Source organism: Aquila chrysaetos, chromosome 17 (genome assembly GCF_900496995.4).
Source record: "Aquila chrysaetos chrysaetos chromosome 17, bAquChr1.4, whole genome shotgun sequence".
Taxonomy (NCBI): Eukaryota; Metazoa; Chordata; class Aves; order Accipitriformes; family Accipitridae; genus Aquila; species Aquila chrysaetos.
In genome coordinates this window covers 26898715-26915788 of record NC_044020.1, presented here as the reverse complement: position 1 = coordinate 26915788, position 17074 = coordinate 26898715, and the positions used below count along the sequence as shown (strand labels likewise).

At 39.2% G+C, this 17074-nt stretch overlaps 1 protein-coding gene across 4 annotated transcripts in view; it reads left to right on the top strand.

Annotated features, from left to right (window-relative positions):
* Nucleotides 1-17074, top strand: part of FBLN1 (fibulin 1) — an 88813-nt gene that overhangs the window by 36841 nt on the left and 34898 nt on the right. For all 4 annotated transcript variants that reach the window (XM_030041000.2, XM_030040996.2, XM_030040999.2 and 1 more), the window contains exons 5-14: nucleotides 1271-1330; nucleotides 3551-3652; nucleotides 5577-5714; nucleotides 7958-8095; nucleotides 10468-10611; nucleotides 11442-11570; nucleotides 12072-12197; nucleotides 12776-12895; nucleotides 13750-13881; nucleotides 14431-14554. In XM_030041000.2, the coding sequence (XP_029896860.1) occupies nucleotides 1271-1330; nucleotides 3551-3652; nucleotides 5577-5714; nucleotides 7958-8095; nucleotides 10468-10611; nucleotides 11442-11570; nucleotides 12072-12197; nucleotides 12776-12895; nucleotides 13750-13881; nucleotides 14431-14554 (1213 nt within the window). The remainder of the gene's footprint in view (nucleotides 1-1270; nucleotides 1331-3550; nucleotides 3653-5576; nucleotides 5715-7957; nucleotides 8096-10467; nucleotides 10612-11441; nucleotides 11571-12071; nucleotides 12198-12775; nucleotides 12896-13749; nucleotides 13882-14430; nucleotides 14555-17074) is intronic.

Here is a 17074-nt window from a genome sequence, read left to right as displayed (position 1 = left end):
ATAGGTCTATGTCAACAAGCAGGGCAGGACAATGTTCTTATCATTAAACTAAGAAACAAGCAGGTGGTTGAACGTATGTCAAATATCCCTATTGACAATAAAAATTGCTTGTAGAAAGGCAGAGCAGGCAACATGAACAGACACCTTTGTTAGTCATGAAGGGGAGATCAGTCTCCATTTTTTAAGGCAGCTTCTTGGACTAGCACCTTGTGTTTGTGTTGTGCAATAGCAAGGCATGCAAGGCATTCTGCTGCACAGGGTGGGGCAAGCTAACTCCCTGTATGACACTTTCTTAGTCATGTAAAGAGTAATGTCTGGTACTGTGTCCCCAGAGACCTCTACAAAATCAGACCAGACTTGGGCAAACTGATTTCATTAGCTTCTGTGTGACCAAAATGTACCCCTATGGCTTGAGGACTCAATGTACCAACCCAGCCTTGTGCCACTGCACAAAAACTTGCTTTCACTTCCATGATATATTATTTGCTTGTAAGTGCTGGTTGAATAGGCTTATGGACAATCACTGAAATGAGACTAAGCTTCCTATTCAATAACCAGAGTATTTTGAGATTGTGTTTTTACGCAGCTCACTACCAACCTACCATTTCCCCTGTGTTCAAAGTGGCAGATTTGGAGGAATTCCATTAGCTAGTCCTTTGGGCAAGCAATGGGTTCAGGCAGTGGATTTACTCAGCTCTTCTATGTCCTCTGTGTGGAGAGAAAGAACTCTCAGGACACATGGACATAGAAGTACCGCTCATCAGAGCTCTCAGAATTAAGGTATATGAAGTACATTTGAAAGAATGCCGTAAATAGGTGCCCAAAAGTTGGGTGTGGAGTTGTTTTTGGAATGAAGTCTAAATAAATAACTGAGGTTAATCTGATTTTCATTAAAACTGTGAGTACCCCAAGCTACTATAAAGTCAGTGGAAGCCAAGCATGCCTCAACAGCGTGTCTTATGAAAATGAGGTTAAGCTCTGGTTAAAAGCCTAATGTTAAGAACCTGCATTTGAAAATCTCAACCCATATGTAATCTATGATCACAGCGTGATTTTCATATTGAATCAGTCAGATGGAAAATGCCCCATGGCTGTGTGCATTTGAATGTTGAATTTAAGTGTGAAATAGCTGTAAAATATGTAAATAATGCTCTTTAATTTTGTCCTGGTTTATCCAGAACCCTGGTCTGAGTCCTGTCCCAAGCAGGCAGCTTTTTACTGTGAGAAGAAAAGTGCTTTCTCCTCTAACGCCTATCTCTCCTCTTTTTAGTTGAAATTTCAAAGGAGGAACTAGACCAAGAAGATCCTTATCTGCATGATGGCTGCAGAGGTAAGTCAGGTAACTAGTCCTGTTAGCCAGCTCTTTTGTGATTGCCTCCAATAAAAGTGAAGCAAACTTAGATTCCAGAAATTAGCCAAAACCTTTAGCCTAGGCTAGTTATGGGTAAAAATAACAGAATGAAGATCTGTTCTAAGAAATAGCAGGCCATTATGTGATGCCTCAAAAGTTCTTAAATACAAGGCATTGTCTCCCATAGTGGAGTTTGTCTTATCCAACTGAAGCTTAGACTATACATTTAAATTTATTTAACTTCTAGTGGGTAATACCTCAGAGGTGTTACTCATTGAACCCGTGGAGTACTGCGGATTCTTCAGAACATGGGGATCCTATATTAAATATGTGCATTCTTTTATTCTCCTCTTGGGATGATCAGGGTGATTGAATATGAAATGAAACTTGTTTCCTTTTGAGATGCATCACCTGAAAAAAAGGCAGAAAAGCGGCTATTGTCCTCATTAGTCAGGCTGTTCTGCCTCCTGGGAAGAATGTGTTATTGGGATATTGTTCTGCTAAGTATTCTGATTTATTGCTTGTCGCATGCAATTTACATGTCTATAAACGTAAAACATCAGTGATTTATTATCTTCTACAAGCATTTCAGAACTAAGTAATGTATTTAGGATAAAATCAATTTAATAGACTTATATTCCAGTTGAGAGATGATTTACTGTGCTGCATGTTGTATAGCTATTACACTCAAGAGAGGATGGAAATGTCTGCTAGGTCATTAGCTAGTCAAAGCCAACCCTGACTCTCCTCTTTGTCTCCAGCTGCTAATTACAAGAGATGACATAGAAAAATGTGTTATATATTTTCCTAGCATTATTTCTTTATGTAATCAGTTGTTGCATTTGTCAGTTAATCAGCTGCCTGCAAGAGATGAATTGGTATGACTAATTACAAATTAGAGTTTCTGTCTACAGTATATTTTCTGATAAACTTGGCATGCCAGAATTACTTGTGATTTTCCAAACTTCACCAGGGGAAACAAATTTCCTAGGCAGAGGAACTTCTAGCAGTTTGTTTTGGAGCACCTTCATGGTATATAAGGAAATTAATTCTGTTCTTCCAACACCTCCATGATAGGTTTTACTGTGGCTGACAGGAGCTCTCAGTATTAGCAGAGGTTCAGAAAGTGGTAGCTGTCCATCTCAACCACAAGACTGTGGTTACTTCTAATGTCATTGCCTTTGCCAGTCCTGTGTACAGACCTAATTTTCTGTGGTGTATTAATGGTCCTGTACTCATTAGAAATTGTTGCAAATTAAAAAATTATTTTAATTCACTCAAAAGTTTAAAGTATTATAGCTGCATTTGCCCACATTTATTGTGCTTATCCCAAACCTTTTGTTTAATGCCTATTCAGCTATTCTGAAAAATGGAAGAAGACAGGTTCTATTTGTACTAAGAATATCAGTACTCTTACAACAAGTAGTTGGAAGTATATAACCTTTTCTCTATTGTGAGAATATTAAATGTTTTTAATATTAATTTATTTCTTAACAAGATCAGAAGAAGTAAGTTTTCTTAATGATGAGCCAAATTTTGTGTAAATTTCCTATAGTATTCTCTCTTTCTGTCTGCCAGAATAACCCCAGCTCTCTTTTACATCCTTTGTGACTCCTGCACACATCTCACTAGGTCCTTAGTACCCCAGTAGTAAGTCTTGGTTCCTTTAGGTTCTCTGAAGCCTTTGTCACCCACAATAATCTCTTCTCCCTTTCATGTTTCCTGCCTGCTGAGTAGGAAAAGAGCATGTGCTATAGCTAATGCAGGAGTATTGTCCTAATCATGATGGGCTAAAAATAAAGCCTAATGCAGCTAATAGTGAAAATGTTTCATTAGCTTATGGTGATGCATCTTGTCTTCCTTATTTTACAGTAATCACCATATAAAGTTTTAACTTGCCAGCCAAAACCTTAGGAGGTGTCTGAGCTAGCTCATCAGCATTTTCCCTTCAACTTCTAACAATGATGGGCCATGAGCAATGCCTTAATTTAGTTTCTTCTTGTATTCATTTTTAGAACTAAAAGAATCCAGTGATTACAAACGCTTCTTTCAGTGTTTAGCCCTTTCCTTCTTTGTATATGTGTGTGTTCAGTTATCTGCTTTTCTAAATAAATCAGCAAGCATCCTGTAAATTAATGGTTTGTTTCAGTTCCTGTGAAGAGCCTCTTACATATCAGACTTCTTAAAATATCCAATTAGGTGGTGGGCCCTGCTCTCAGCAGTGCAGAGACACAGGATCCAGTTACGTCTGCTCCTGCTTTGTTGGGTATCAGCTTCAACCAGATGGTGTCAACTGTGAAGGTAAAAGAAATAAAACCATCGCCTCGATTATCAACATCATTGTTTTAAAACAGCAAGAATAGATAAAAAAAGATCCAGTCAGAAGAGATCAGAATATGCTTATGCCAGCTGGGAAAAGAGGTTAAATCATTAAAAGTTGATTTAAATGGAGTGTTGGAATGAGAGTTGTGGGAAGATGGAGTTAAGAAAGAATCAGTAGAAGAGATGGAGGATTTAGAGTAGAGAAGAGTCAGAAGATCTTGAATTTATTGTTGTGCGTAAAACCAAAATAAAATACATGTTCTCTTTTACAATAGTAGATAGTAATTGATAAGGCAGATGAAATAGAGTAGGATTCTTCAGCTTGTAAGGACAGGACTGTCATGGTTTAACCCCAGCCAGCAACTAAGCACTGTGCAGCCACTCACTCATCTCCCTCACAGTGGGATGGGGGAGAGAATCAGAAGGGTAAAAGTAAGAAAACTTATGGGTTGAGATAAAGGCAGTTTAATAGGTAAAGCAAAAGCCGCGCACACAAGCAAAGCAAAACAAGGAATCCATTCCCCACTTCCCATGGGCAGGCAGGTGTTCAGCCACCTCCAGGAGAGCAGGGCTCCGTCATGCATAATGGTGACTTGGGAAGACAAACGCCGTCACTCCGAACGTCCCCCCTTCCTCCTTCTTCCCCCAGCTTTACATGCTGAGCACGACGTCCTATGGTCTGGAATATCCCTTGGGTCAGTTGGGTCAGCTGTCCCGGCTGTCTCGTCTCCCAACTTGTGCACCCCGAGCCTCCTCGCTGGTGGGGTGGTGAGAGAAGCAGAAAAGCCCTTGACTCTGTGTAAGCACTGCTCAGCAGGAACGAAAACATCTTGGCATTATCAGCACTGTTTTCAGCACAAATCCAAAACATAGCCCCATACTAGCTACTATGAAGAAAATTAACTCTATACCAGCCAAAACCAGCACAACAACTGACAGAAAGAATGAAAGTTTTGGCTGGTGCAAGTGGTATGGGAATAGTCAAGGGGGAAGAATTGTTAAGTTTCTCTCAGAAGAAGAACTAAAGGGACATAAAATGAAACGGGCTGGATAAGAGCTCATCGCACTTGACTTCAGACATGTGCAATGTAGACATTTGCTTCTGAGCTAGTCAGTCTAGACTCCTTTTGTTGCTAACTGAGAGAAACAAGCACTTCCAGGGCACAGTTCATCTTGCCTGTTCTGTAGCTATTCTAGGATAAAAAGCGTTATTCATCAGGAGTGCCTTTTTTTGTCATTGACTGAAGAGGGAGTCTAGGTAAGTAGCTCAGATACAAACTTCAGAATATAAAAAAGATATTGATGATTGGTCAGATTAACACTAACCTAGTGTGAAATATAAAAAGGAAGAACTTTTACATTTGATACACGTGGATGCCAAATTTTCTCATGCGTTCAAAGAGAAGGTGAAAAAATTCACAAAAGAAATGTCTATCAGTAGGTATTAAGTAGAAATTTGCAATCTGTGGCTCGGGGAGTCCCTAAGCCATATGTTGGTGGGAGGCAGCGCAAGGGAAGGATTTCTGAAAGTTTGCCTCATTCACATAGTCACTATAATCATCTGCTACTGGGCTGAATGAGATGAAGTTGGCCCTTTGCTCTCAGTCAGTACAACTTCCTCCTCCTCTTTCTTAAGTACAAGTGAATCAGCAGTCATAAGTGCTGTTATCAATGGGGTCAAAATGTCTTTACTGGCTCACGCTCTGACAACAGAGATGAGTAGCCGTGTTGTGGGTGTGTGAGTGTGAGGCCAAATCCACACCATTCTTTGTATCCTGATGCTCAAAGTAATGACTGGCTGGAGGTGTGCCCGCAGCTAGCCTTTGACCTCATCTCTTCCCAGTGATTTCATGTTTCCTATTTACTTTCTTTTTTTTTTTTTTAATCATTTTGCATATTCTAGATATTAATGAGTGTATCACTGGGGGACACAGCTGTGGGATTGGACAGACCTGTGTCAATACATTAGGATCCTTTCGCTGTCAGCGGGACACGAGCTGCGGAACTGGTTACGAACTAACGGATGACAGTCGTTGCAAAGGTACGTCTTGTGCAGAGAAACTGAAATCTTCCAGACTTAAGTAAAAAAATAAGTACATCATCATGTCATGCTCTTTTACTTTTGGTAAATACACATGTAAGCTGTAGTTACACAGGGACACACAGACAGTGCTAGTTCTTCTGGGACAAAGATTTTCCACCTGTCACCTTACAGATACCAGATCAGGCTGTCTGTGGACTACAACAAAGACTTCCAGGAGAGATAACTACATTTATTTTACACTGACAATTTGTGTTGCATGACAGGAGCTGGCCTGGGAACTGAAACAGTTGATTTTGAAGGCCCAGCATTCAGACCACATGCATTTTTCTGGTGTTTACTTCTGGCTAGCTCTAGTCTGGTCCTGTGAATTGGTCGCTCATTAGTGAACAGAGTGCCTAAATCCTGCTCCTGGAGCATACCTAATGGTTTAGTTTCACCTGAAAGAATCAAGTTTGCACACTTTGGAGTGTGAAACGAAGTGTGGCAAGTGGAGTGACTAGGTGATTCAATTTGAAAATGCTAAGGTAGATGCATCTTTTTAAAAAAGTAAGCCTTTATCCTCAGGAGGTTTAAATTTGTTACAAAGGGATTAATTTCTTAATCACAACATTCTTAAGGTTTAAAAATGAAAAAGAGTTAAAAGCACTGTTCTTGACTAGCTATGTTTGAACACAAGGGTAACAGTCTTTTTTTTACTAAAGAAATGACTGATTTCAAGTTGCATCTAGCTCAATGTATGCTGTTATGTGCATCCATAACTTCACCTGACATGCTAACTTCACGGAGATACACATTAGCAGCGAACTCCATTTGATGTGGAATTGGTTTCCACTATGAGAAAGTCTGTTCCCCCTGTGCTTAGAATTGTTTATAAACAGACTAATTTCATTCCACTGAGTAAATTAACTCAACCAAGATTCTGGGTAGGGTTTTATTGTAGAAACTGATCAGTGCGGAATAATAGATTGAATAAAACAGCTGACAAACAAACTCCAACGCAAAACCTGCAGAACATACAGACAATGTTTTTCAAAGTATCATGGTCTAACTTTGATCCCTTTGAAGTAAAATTTCTGCTGATTTGAATGACATCAGATTTAGGCCAACAAATAGCTTACCAGCAAGTATTAACAATCTTTCTCTGGTGGAAAAAAAGGAGTACAGACAGTAAATTATGCATGCCATTAATGTTAGAAATTTCTTATCTGGATAAGATGTGTTAATAATATTATTAATGTTATGTTAATAGCAATGAAAATAGAAAATGAATAATCTTCATGTATGATTTTTAAATGCCAAGTAAAACAACTGAGTTGTGCAACATGTAGAACCCTGCTGAACCCAATTTGGCATTAACCCATCCTAAACGTAAAAGGGGCTCCACAATCATTACTTAAGTCTCACAAAGCTCTAGGGATAAGCAATTGCATCTATTGTTGTGTCAGCTGCATAAATGCAAAGGCTGAAGCATCCTATTGCTATAAAGTTTCTGTATTTTAATAGCTTTAGGAGATTTCGTCCCATTGCAGGGTGGCAAACATTAAGTTTTTAGTTGCTTTTATGTGGATGGGGTTACATTTGTGAATGAAGCCTCATTAGCCCTTGTTTGCTTTATCTGAACCATAACTTATTCACAAATATTTATTGTCTATTCTGAACTGGAATGGAATATTAAAGTAAGCAGAAATCATATTTATGTGCATTTTAAAGCACAATAATGCAAGGATATTGCAAGCCTTAATATGGATGAGAATCAAGGCCAATTAATTCACTTATGAAAGAAATGAACAATGTTTGCATTGGATCTAAGGTTAAAATTAAAATTGTACTTGGACATATGATTAAATCTTACTGATTTCAAAGCTGAGCCCATGTATAAGCACACTGCTGAATCAAGGCTGAACACTGCTGAACACGATGCTTCGGGTGCTCTGTAATAATTTTGAATCATTTAGTTGTGAGAACTAAACTTGTAAAGCATAATAAACACCCTCACACCCCCCCCCATATATAAAGTTAATAACGAAATAATAAAAAAATCTTTAACTTACTCTACCTCTTTTTACTGAGATTCTGTTTGAGGTAGTAGGTCAGATTGATCCTGGGTCACTGCACTGAATTGCATGAAGGTACGCTGAGGATTAATCTGTCTGACATTTTTAACTATGTCTTATGTTTTAAATGTGATGAAAAAGCTTCTGTCAAACTCCTACTAACAATTTTTTTTTGTGATGTACTAGATATTGACGAATGTGAGACTGGTACTCATAACTGCCCCCCCGATTTTATCTGTCAGAATACTCCAGGATCTTTCCGTTGCCGACCCAAGCTACAGTGCATGAATGGGTTTATACAAGATGCGCTAGGCAACTGTATTGGTAAGACGTATTCTTAACTCAGTGAATAATTAAGTGTTGCCTATGAGAAAAGTTGTAGTTTCACTGTGTGAGTTCTGAGCTTCTCAAGTCATTCTTCATGCATGTATGCGTTGCTCTACTATGTGTTTTTTCTGCTCCTTTAAAGACAGGCTTGGTCCCACAGGTAAGACTTACAGACGAAAACCATTTAAATAAAAGGCTTAAATACTAGATCTCTATTTTTAATGAGATTTGGTTACCTAAGGCACTTAGCTGCATTTGAACATTTTCCTTAAGTCTTTGGGTATTCTATCTGAAAGAAAATTTGTAAAAAAAATTGTGATATGTTTTATCTACCTCTATCCAAAAGGTTTTAGCTAAAGCTTAGTATAAGAAGCTGTAATTTGTGACATCCTCTGTAACACACTTTGTTGATATTAGTATGCATGGTTTTACAGGTATGTAGGTCTTTCCAGACCTGTCCCCCGTTAGTTATAGCCTATCAAGAATCTTACTATGTATGAGAATGGTGGGCCAGTTATAACACACTGCGGAGAGGAGTTTTATTTTAAAGACTGATTACAATCTGTCAGGCTAATGCCTTGTTTCCAAGACTCCTACAAAACAGAATTATAACCTATATAAATATGTTAGAATTACTGGTTTCCAGCAGACTCTAAGTGGAATTGTCTAATGTGACCTACAAATCTATCAGTTATTCCCTTGAGTAGTATTTTCAAGTCTCAACTTAACTTTGAATTTGCCCATCGGCGTAGTGTGTCTTGGACTTGTGGAACTGGCTGAGCGGCAGTAGCTGCCAAGTCTAGCTCATTGTCAGCCCCTCGTTCTCCTGACCATATCATACCCTGTAGTGCCGAAATCTGACACTGGAAACACTGAGTCTGAAAACAAAATTGCAGCCTTTAAAATGAAGGGGCCAGTGCTTGTGCACAACAAACCCTTTGAAGACGTGTATCTGCCATAGCTAGCACCAGGTCCACGGCAGTTAGTAGTTAGCTTGCCTTCACTGACATTAGTAAACCCACATCAATTTGCAACAGCAATAGTTATGTCCCCTAAAATGCATTTGCACAAAATATGTACCAGAACAATTTCACAGGCTGATTTTACACACTGTGAATCAAATGCTGCCCTATGTGGTGTTGAGGGGAAGAAGTATGAAAACTTCCCTGTCTATCCACTGTCTTCGTAAGTTGAAAATTTTACACTGTAGTGAGCTGGGATAGGCCTGGCTGAAATGTTTCACATTACACTACGTCCCCTTCCCCATCTTCAGGAAGCCAACATTTTGCAAGCTGGATGCTGTACTTAATACCATACCATACCATACCAACTGGAACACAGTAGCTCTTCAACAGTTAACAGTCCCCCTGTGTAAAATGATGCTAATATCCTAGTGAACCAGTTGGGAAAATTTTGGGCAGAGAAGTACTCACATGAAGCTGGACTTTGCTGAAGGTTATGGGATGCAAGCCCATACACTCACAAGCAGTGCTGCTCCTACAAACTGTCAGGTATTAGTTACATTAACATTTCCAGGCAGCAAAGGCTGCCTCAGTACCTCCTGTAGCCACTGATTCCCGACTCTGAAACTCCTTTCCGCCATACTAATAGCACATGCTAACCTTGCATAACAGTGAGTTCCCTACCTTCTTGGCTAGATATAGCCCACCAGATCATACTTTAATACAGCTTAGTCTCATGTCATTACATTTTCTGAGATTCTACTTTATAGTGGGTTCCTACCAGGCAAAGGTTATGTTTGTCACAAAGTGATAGGATGTCCAGTTTGTAAAAAAACAGACATAACATTTGATGGATGGTAGAGGGCTGCATAGTCTTATGAATACATAAATAAGCTATTCACATTCTTATGTGTTTACATGGACAACTTACCGTAAGACAAGGTAGAGTATTCATGGTGAATACCTGTGAGCAGTGGTTTATCTCTCTGTAAAAATAGAGTGAGCTACTACCTATATTAGCACACACTACCAAATAGCTCATTCACCGTGAGCCACAACCCACAGACTGCAGCAGAACTGGTTGAGCTGGTGAACTGAATTGTTGATCATCTTTTCGTACGTTTAGGGGAGACTTCCAAAGGCTTTTAAACAAATACAAGTTCTATACCCAATTTCCACTGCTTTTCAGTGGGATCTGAGCCTCTCATACCTCCGCAGATCTTTACCCTGGAAGCGTTAGATCGGTGAAACTAAGTGGCAGAAATAGTTGTATTCTCCCATAGGCAGAACTTTTGTAACTCTCAAGGATACATCAGGATGTAAACCTCTGAAGGATTACATTAGGAAAACGTCTTACCTTCAACATCTTCAGACAGCAGATAGTTACACTGACTTGTGCTCTTGTAGATATCAACGAATGCCTAAGCACCAACATGCCATGCCCAGCTGGACAGATATGTATTAACACTGATGGCTCGTATACCTGCCAGCGAATCTCACCCAGCTGTGGCCGAGGTTATCATCTCAATGAAGATGGAACAAGATGCGTAGGTAAGTCACAGTTCGGAAGAAAAACAGTTTGAAGACAATAAATCACATCTATTGTTTATGTTGACCAGTTTCTTGCACTCTGCCCAAGTTTTTCTCATTCCCACAGTTGACTCTTGATCCTGTTCTTTCCCTCATGGCAGTCCCGACAAGTGTAGAATGACAAGGATCCACCCTCTGTCCTTCATATAACTCATGAAACCCTATATTCTGAGAATAAGAGAAATTATAATCACCTCCCAAAAATGGCATTTTCTATGACTATATTAGTGTTTTGGAACAATGCTGTGTGGTCTCAAATCTCCTCAATACAGAGGTATAACACAAGCGCCACTTAATGTCCCACAGAAGCCATTCAAGTAATGTTGGAAGGCTTATATGCCTTTGGCTGGCTTTTAACTAAGGTGGCTTTTGCTAAGAGAGGTATTTTTGCATGTGTTTTTCATTTTTGTAAAAGGCTTATCAAACACTACTGACTGTGGGTCTCTGGCATCTTACACTAGGTGAAGATCTGATCCATGAATATCGAGTGTGCATAATAAACCAATTTTGCAACTGATTTCCTCTGAAGATTGTCTGATTTCCTGATTTCTTTTCCCACCCAAGTCCATGAACATTAACGGGACACCCGAGAGATAACCTGCTTCACTAAGAATAGTTTGGATTTGTGACTCTGATCTTCTTGTAGAAGCTGAGAGCTAGAACAAAATCTTGCTTTCTGTTTCAAAACACTTTGTAACTACTAGGGGACATGGAAATATGTTAACATATTGCTCTTCTCTCAACTTGCATGCTCAGAAGTGTACTTTCAATCACTTCTCTCCTTTTTTTAGATGTGGATGAATGCTCATCCTCTAATCAGCCGTGTGGAGAAGGACATGTTTGTATAAATGCCCCAGGCAATTACCGTTGTGAGTGCAAATCTGGCTATTCTTTTGATGTCATCAGTAGAACTTGTATTGGTAAGTTGCACCTGTCGACTTAAATACATGCAGCCATGGCGTTTTAAAAAATGATCCTGTGTAAAGAATGTTATTGCTCTCTGCATAACCTCTTTCATCTGAATGTAAAATTGACTACTATATTATTTGTATAAATCTAATACCATATTAAAGAGCTGCTGATACTTCAAAGGAAGCTGTATTAGTATTGTCAACATATTATCTGTTATCCTGTTAAAAGGTAAGATTATGACAGCATGTGTAATTGTTTTCTGTGATATTTTTATATGCACCTACAGCAAAACATTCCTTTGGAAGATCAAAGGAACTTTCTTCTTTATAGATCTAATTCAATTATGCACTGGGGTGCTTCTAAATGAGCATTTTGGGCAAGTCCTTCCCTCTCTAGTATGAAATTTAGATCTGGAAAATAAAAATCAAACTTTTATGACCACATTCTTGTCCAGACTACTACTGTAGTGAAGCCAATACATAGACCTCTCTATATGTTTATCATTGCAGATATCAATGAATGCAGACGCTATCCAGGCCGCCTTTGTGCTCACAAGTGTGAGAATACTCCTGGTTCCTATTACTGCACTTGTACCATGGGATTCAAACTTTCAACTGATGGCAGGTCATGTGAAGGTACAGCTGTCATATGCTTTGGCTATACAGTGTGAGATACAGGTCATTGCTGTTTACCTATTTTCATTTGATTTTCGCTTGTAAGATTGCACTGGAATGGCATGAGAAATCAACCCAGTGTGGTCTCTTTGATTACATGAATGCTGTTATGATTAATCAAGGCCAGTCTAGCCCACAGTTCAAATTTATTGCCCTCAGGCTAGATCGTGCAGAAGTGTGTGGGTCTGCATTTACTGCATTTTGAAGGGTGATTCAGCTAGATCAGATTCAAGACCTTCAAAACCAGCCTTGCTGATACCCAGATACAAAAATGCCACTGTGGTCCTAAAGACTCCCTCCAAGTCACACACCTTGAAGGACAGTGGGAAATAATAGCACAGTATAGATTAACCTATACTGCTAGACCCTGTTGAGCGTAATACACCCAACCCCTCCTATTTCCAGCTTATTCAGTGACATGCATACCATCCTTTTTTTAATTAAAAAAATTGTCTTCCAAACTTTTGTCTTAGTCCTGTAATAGGAGTGAGGAACATAGCAAGAAATTTGGGGTTCAGGTATATAATTTTGCATTTCAGATTTAAATGAGTGTGAGAGCAGCCCCTGTAGTCAAGAGTGTGCCAATGTGTATGGCTCCTATCAGTGTTACTGCCGCCGTGGCTTTCAACTTAGTGACATAGATGGGATTTCATGTGAAGGTAAGCATTATTGTTTTGCAGATGGAGGATGAGTGAGCATTTCTTATTCTCACCGTAACATACATGAACAATTCCATGTACCTGTAATTGTTTTATTTTAACATTTGATTCTCTTTGGTATTTTCCTGTGAAACTATGAAACTGTATTTAATGAGTCTGACACCCATGTCCTAGTCTAGAAATACCTCTGCTTTTGTGGTGTCAGTTTTGCTGTTTACACTGAATTCTAGCTTGGCATACTTTTGTAACTTGTCAGAAATGTTTGGGTTTTTTCTGAGGAACTAACAGAATTTCTAGTCTTCAGCAAGTGAAGATACAAACACATTTATATGTTACATATGTAATATATAATAATACTAGGTAGTATTTTATATATCCTCTTTTTGTGGCAGGTTCTAAACTAATGTGTAAGTAAGTTCTCCTCAAATACAAGGAGGGTGTGGGTGTGACCTTGTGGGTAAGATCCTGAATTTGAACTTAGGTCTCCAGGACTTACTAGACAGTAAGACCTTTGGCAGAACACATCATCTCGATTTCCTTTTTGTAAGAACAAGGATAAAACTATTCCTTTCCCTCCCTTTTGTAAAGTACTATGATACACATCACTGTAAAGTGCTTGCTCGTACCCATTTACTTTGTCTCGGGCCCTTACATTGCTTTTAATTTTCTTCACACCTCCATTTATTCCTGACAGATCTTATTGACTACAGCCACACCTGTCTGATGATGTTCTTCCTTGCCCAGCAATTAGAATCATGAAATTGTGTTTGAATCTTGCAGTGGCAACACCGTACATGTGCACTTGGTTGAATGTCATGAACACATAGTAAATTAGTGGTGTTTTCTTCTTGCAGATATTGATGAATGTGCTTTACCTACTGGAGGGCATATCTGTTCCTTTCGATGTATTAATATTCCTGGGAGTTTTCAGTGTACTTGTCCCTCCACTGGTTACAGGTTGGCACCCAATGCACGCAACTGCCAAGGTGAGTTCAATAACTGCAGGGAGACCTAACTGGATTGTGGACTTCTGAAAAGTTCTAGCAAGTTTTTACGTTTAAAAAAATGCCTTTCCTAGAACATTATAAGTAAAGCAGTAAACATCAGCTTGAAATCTGAAGAAACCAATATTTTATAATAAATATGCAGGAAATTTCTCTTATAAACTATACAATGCAGTAGAGAATACTTTTTACAACATTATTAAAGAATTATACAAAATTCTGAAGATGGAGATTCCCACTGTGAAATGGTATGAGTTAGTTTAGCCATTAAAAGGAAATACACTGTAAACATTTCAGCACATATTTAGGTCTTGTCCACTTAGTGGCACTGCTGCTCTTCCTTTTCCTGTTCTTGCCTGTTGTTTGGGTTATGTTTCTTCTTTTTTCTCCTGCCCCCCCCCTTCCAATCCTGTAATAATGTTTAATAGCACTCCATGTTCTGTAGTACCTAATATGATAATTTCATCATCTGGCCCCTGCAAGTAGAGGAAAGGCATGTCTTTAATCCACTCACCTTTTTCCATTTGGCAGATATTGATGAGTGTGTTGCAGAAAGCCACAACTGCTCTTTCAATGAGACCTGCTTTAACATCCAGGGGGGCTTTCGCTGTCTGTCTTTGGAATGTCCAGAAAATTACCGCAAGTCAGGAGATACGTAAGTACTTTCTTTTTGAAGGTTGAACAGTTTTTTGGTGACATGCCACTGCCGACTGAATACATAACGGATTCTGGCAAATACGTATTTTGTTGGTAGGCCTACCCTATGTTTTGCACACGCAGGTCTGGTCCCTTTCTCATGCTCCTGTTTCAGTCTAAGAAAAAGGTATTGCCTTAAAAAAATGCCATGTGTCAGTGGTTTACACCGTAATGATCTCCAGAGCCATGAGCAGATGTTGTCTCTCTGGCTACCTTGCAGGCAACCTGTTAGGAGGGTTACATTCAGCTTCAAAATTCTGACTTTTATTTCCTTTCACACGTAGTCTTTCCTTACTATTACACTCCAGTGAAAGAGTTCTTTTTAGCTCCCTCTGAATTTTTACCAGTGCTGCTGCAAAGCATTGCAAGAATGTCTAATTTTTAGTACCATTTCACCTCTGTTAAAAAAGCTGGGAATCCTAGCAAGTGTGGTACGTTAGCTGCTGCTCAAACTTATGTCTCTTAACCTAGCTCAGAGGAAGTGTATGCATTCTGGTGTTGAAAATATGAGACAGCTTTGGGAGGAGGGGCAGCTGGCAGCTCATTTATACCCATCAAATGGTGCTAGCAAAGTGGAGAAGTTGTTGCAAAATTTCAGTTGCGTAGCTAGAGTTTATGGCTGATGCAGATGACCACTTTTCCTCCTGCCCTGTGGCTTTATGGCCACCCTGTACTCCAGCGATTCTTCCAAAGGCTGCTCCATGGTCCCCCTCATCTGCCCCATACCCAGGTAAGTGTATGCTCCACCAGCTAGGGAGGAAAGCTGATAAACCACATTCGTCATCAGCCCGCTATTGCTTTTCACAGTTAGTGTTCATATGCCCAGCATCTTTTAGATAAAATTGAGTACTCTGTGCCTCCTAGGTAGAATGAAGCTAATGCTGATCTTTATCGGAGGGACTTTGTGGGGATTAGTTAGTTTCCATTTAAACCTTAGTCTGTGAAATGCCATGTAAGTGGCAGAGCAGATGTATTTGACCAGAATGCTGTAGAGGGAGTTCATGGTATAAAAACAGATATTTGTAAAATACACTTGTATTCTGAGAAGTGTCAGTAGTAATTACTTTTTAAATTACATTTATCATATCAATAAACAAGCAGTGCCTCGTGATGCAGATGTTCTCTTTATTCGTAATATTTTGGGTTCATTTGTACCCTAATTCAAAAAAAGTCATTTGCAATGGGCCACTAAGCAGAATTAGCAGATTTCTACTCGTGTGGACATCGCTGAGTTGCAAAGTTCAGTTTATAAAATACGCATCGCGCACACACATTCCATTTCATCTTCTTTCTTTCTTATCTATATTTTTATGCATGTGTTGAAATTAATGGCTATTTGAGATGTAAAGGATCTTTTGGGGAAGTAGTAGAATGTCTGAATTTTTTTTTCTGTGTCTGGGTTGTTGGGGCCCTGCAATGGCTTACTCTGCCTAACTCGAACAGACTCTGAGAGAGAGATTCTTCTGATGTGCTAGGGCTATAATTAGGCTATGAGTCAGACACAAATCCTGTAGCTGCTCAGTGAAGTTCTAATTATTTTAATTCCTTGAATTATTATCTTGTTGGATTTATTAGGTTTTTCCCTCTCAACAGCTACAGACACAGTTACTGAATTTATTGTCGAAAAAGTGTTTGCATAAACCAGAGAGAATATGAGTTCATTATCTTTACTGCAAAAAGTCCAAGTTAGTTCAATGGGGAGATAGGTACTCTCATACTTCACCAGTATACAAGTATTATACCAGCATGCCAGAATCAGGGTTTATGTATTGGGTTGCCTTGTGCCCATTGGGGAACAGTTTCATAAGCAGCTTTTTAGCACCTTTTTACATCCAAACTAATTTACATATTCTTGAATCATTTATTTTTGGCATATATAACCCAGGATAGCTGATAGATAGCATATCTTCATTAGCTTTTGCATGATAATGACATTAAATCACTTTTTCACCCAACCTTGTGCCAGGACTCTAAAATCAAAACAGTTGGCTTCTCATAACATCGTATCTATTACAGGTACCATTTTCCTCTCATTTTTATTCAGAACACACTCCGGTATCACCAACTTGGCACATCATAAGACAGACAACACATTTTCCATTCCGATCAAGTTGGCACCTCATGGCATTTTTTGCCCTACCTCCAGTATTTTCTTTGGAACAGCTATAATTTAATAGGCCTCAGTCCTCAAAATCCAAGTTTGTTCATTGTTATTTTTCCTCAAAATCCTTATGTACAGGCAACAGCCTGCAGTGATCCAGAAGCTTCCTTACCCAATACCTTTAAAACAGAGATTTTTGCGTGGTGGCTGTTGCGGTGGCAGTTGTCATCAAGTGAAGTAATTGCAGGATCATCCCATGCTACAGGCTGAAAGCTCAGGATGCTATATGGATACTCTGAGCTTCAGGAGGAAACAGCCTGTGTAACCTTCCCCAAAGACCAGCAAAGTGCCTGGTGTGGTCTGATCCTTAATAGTAAC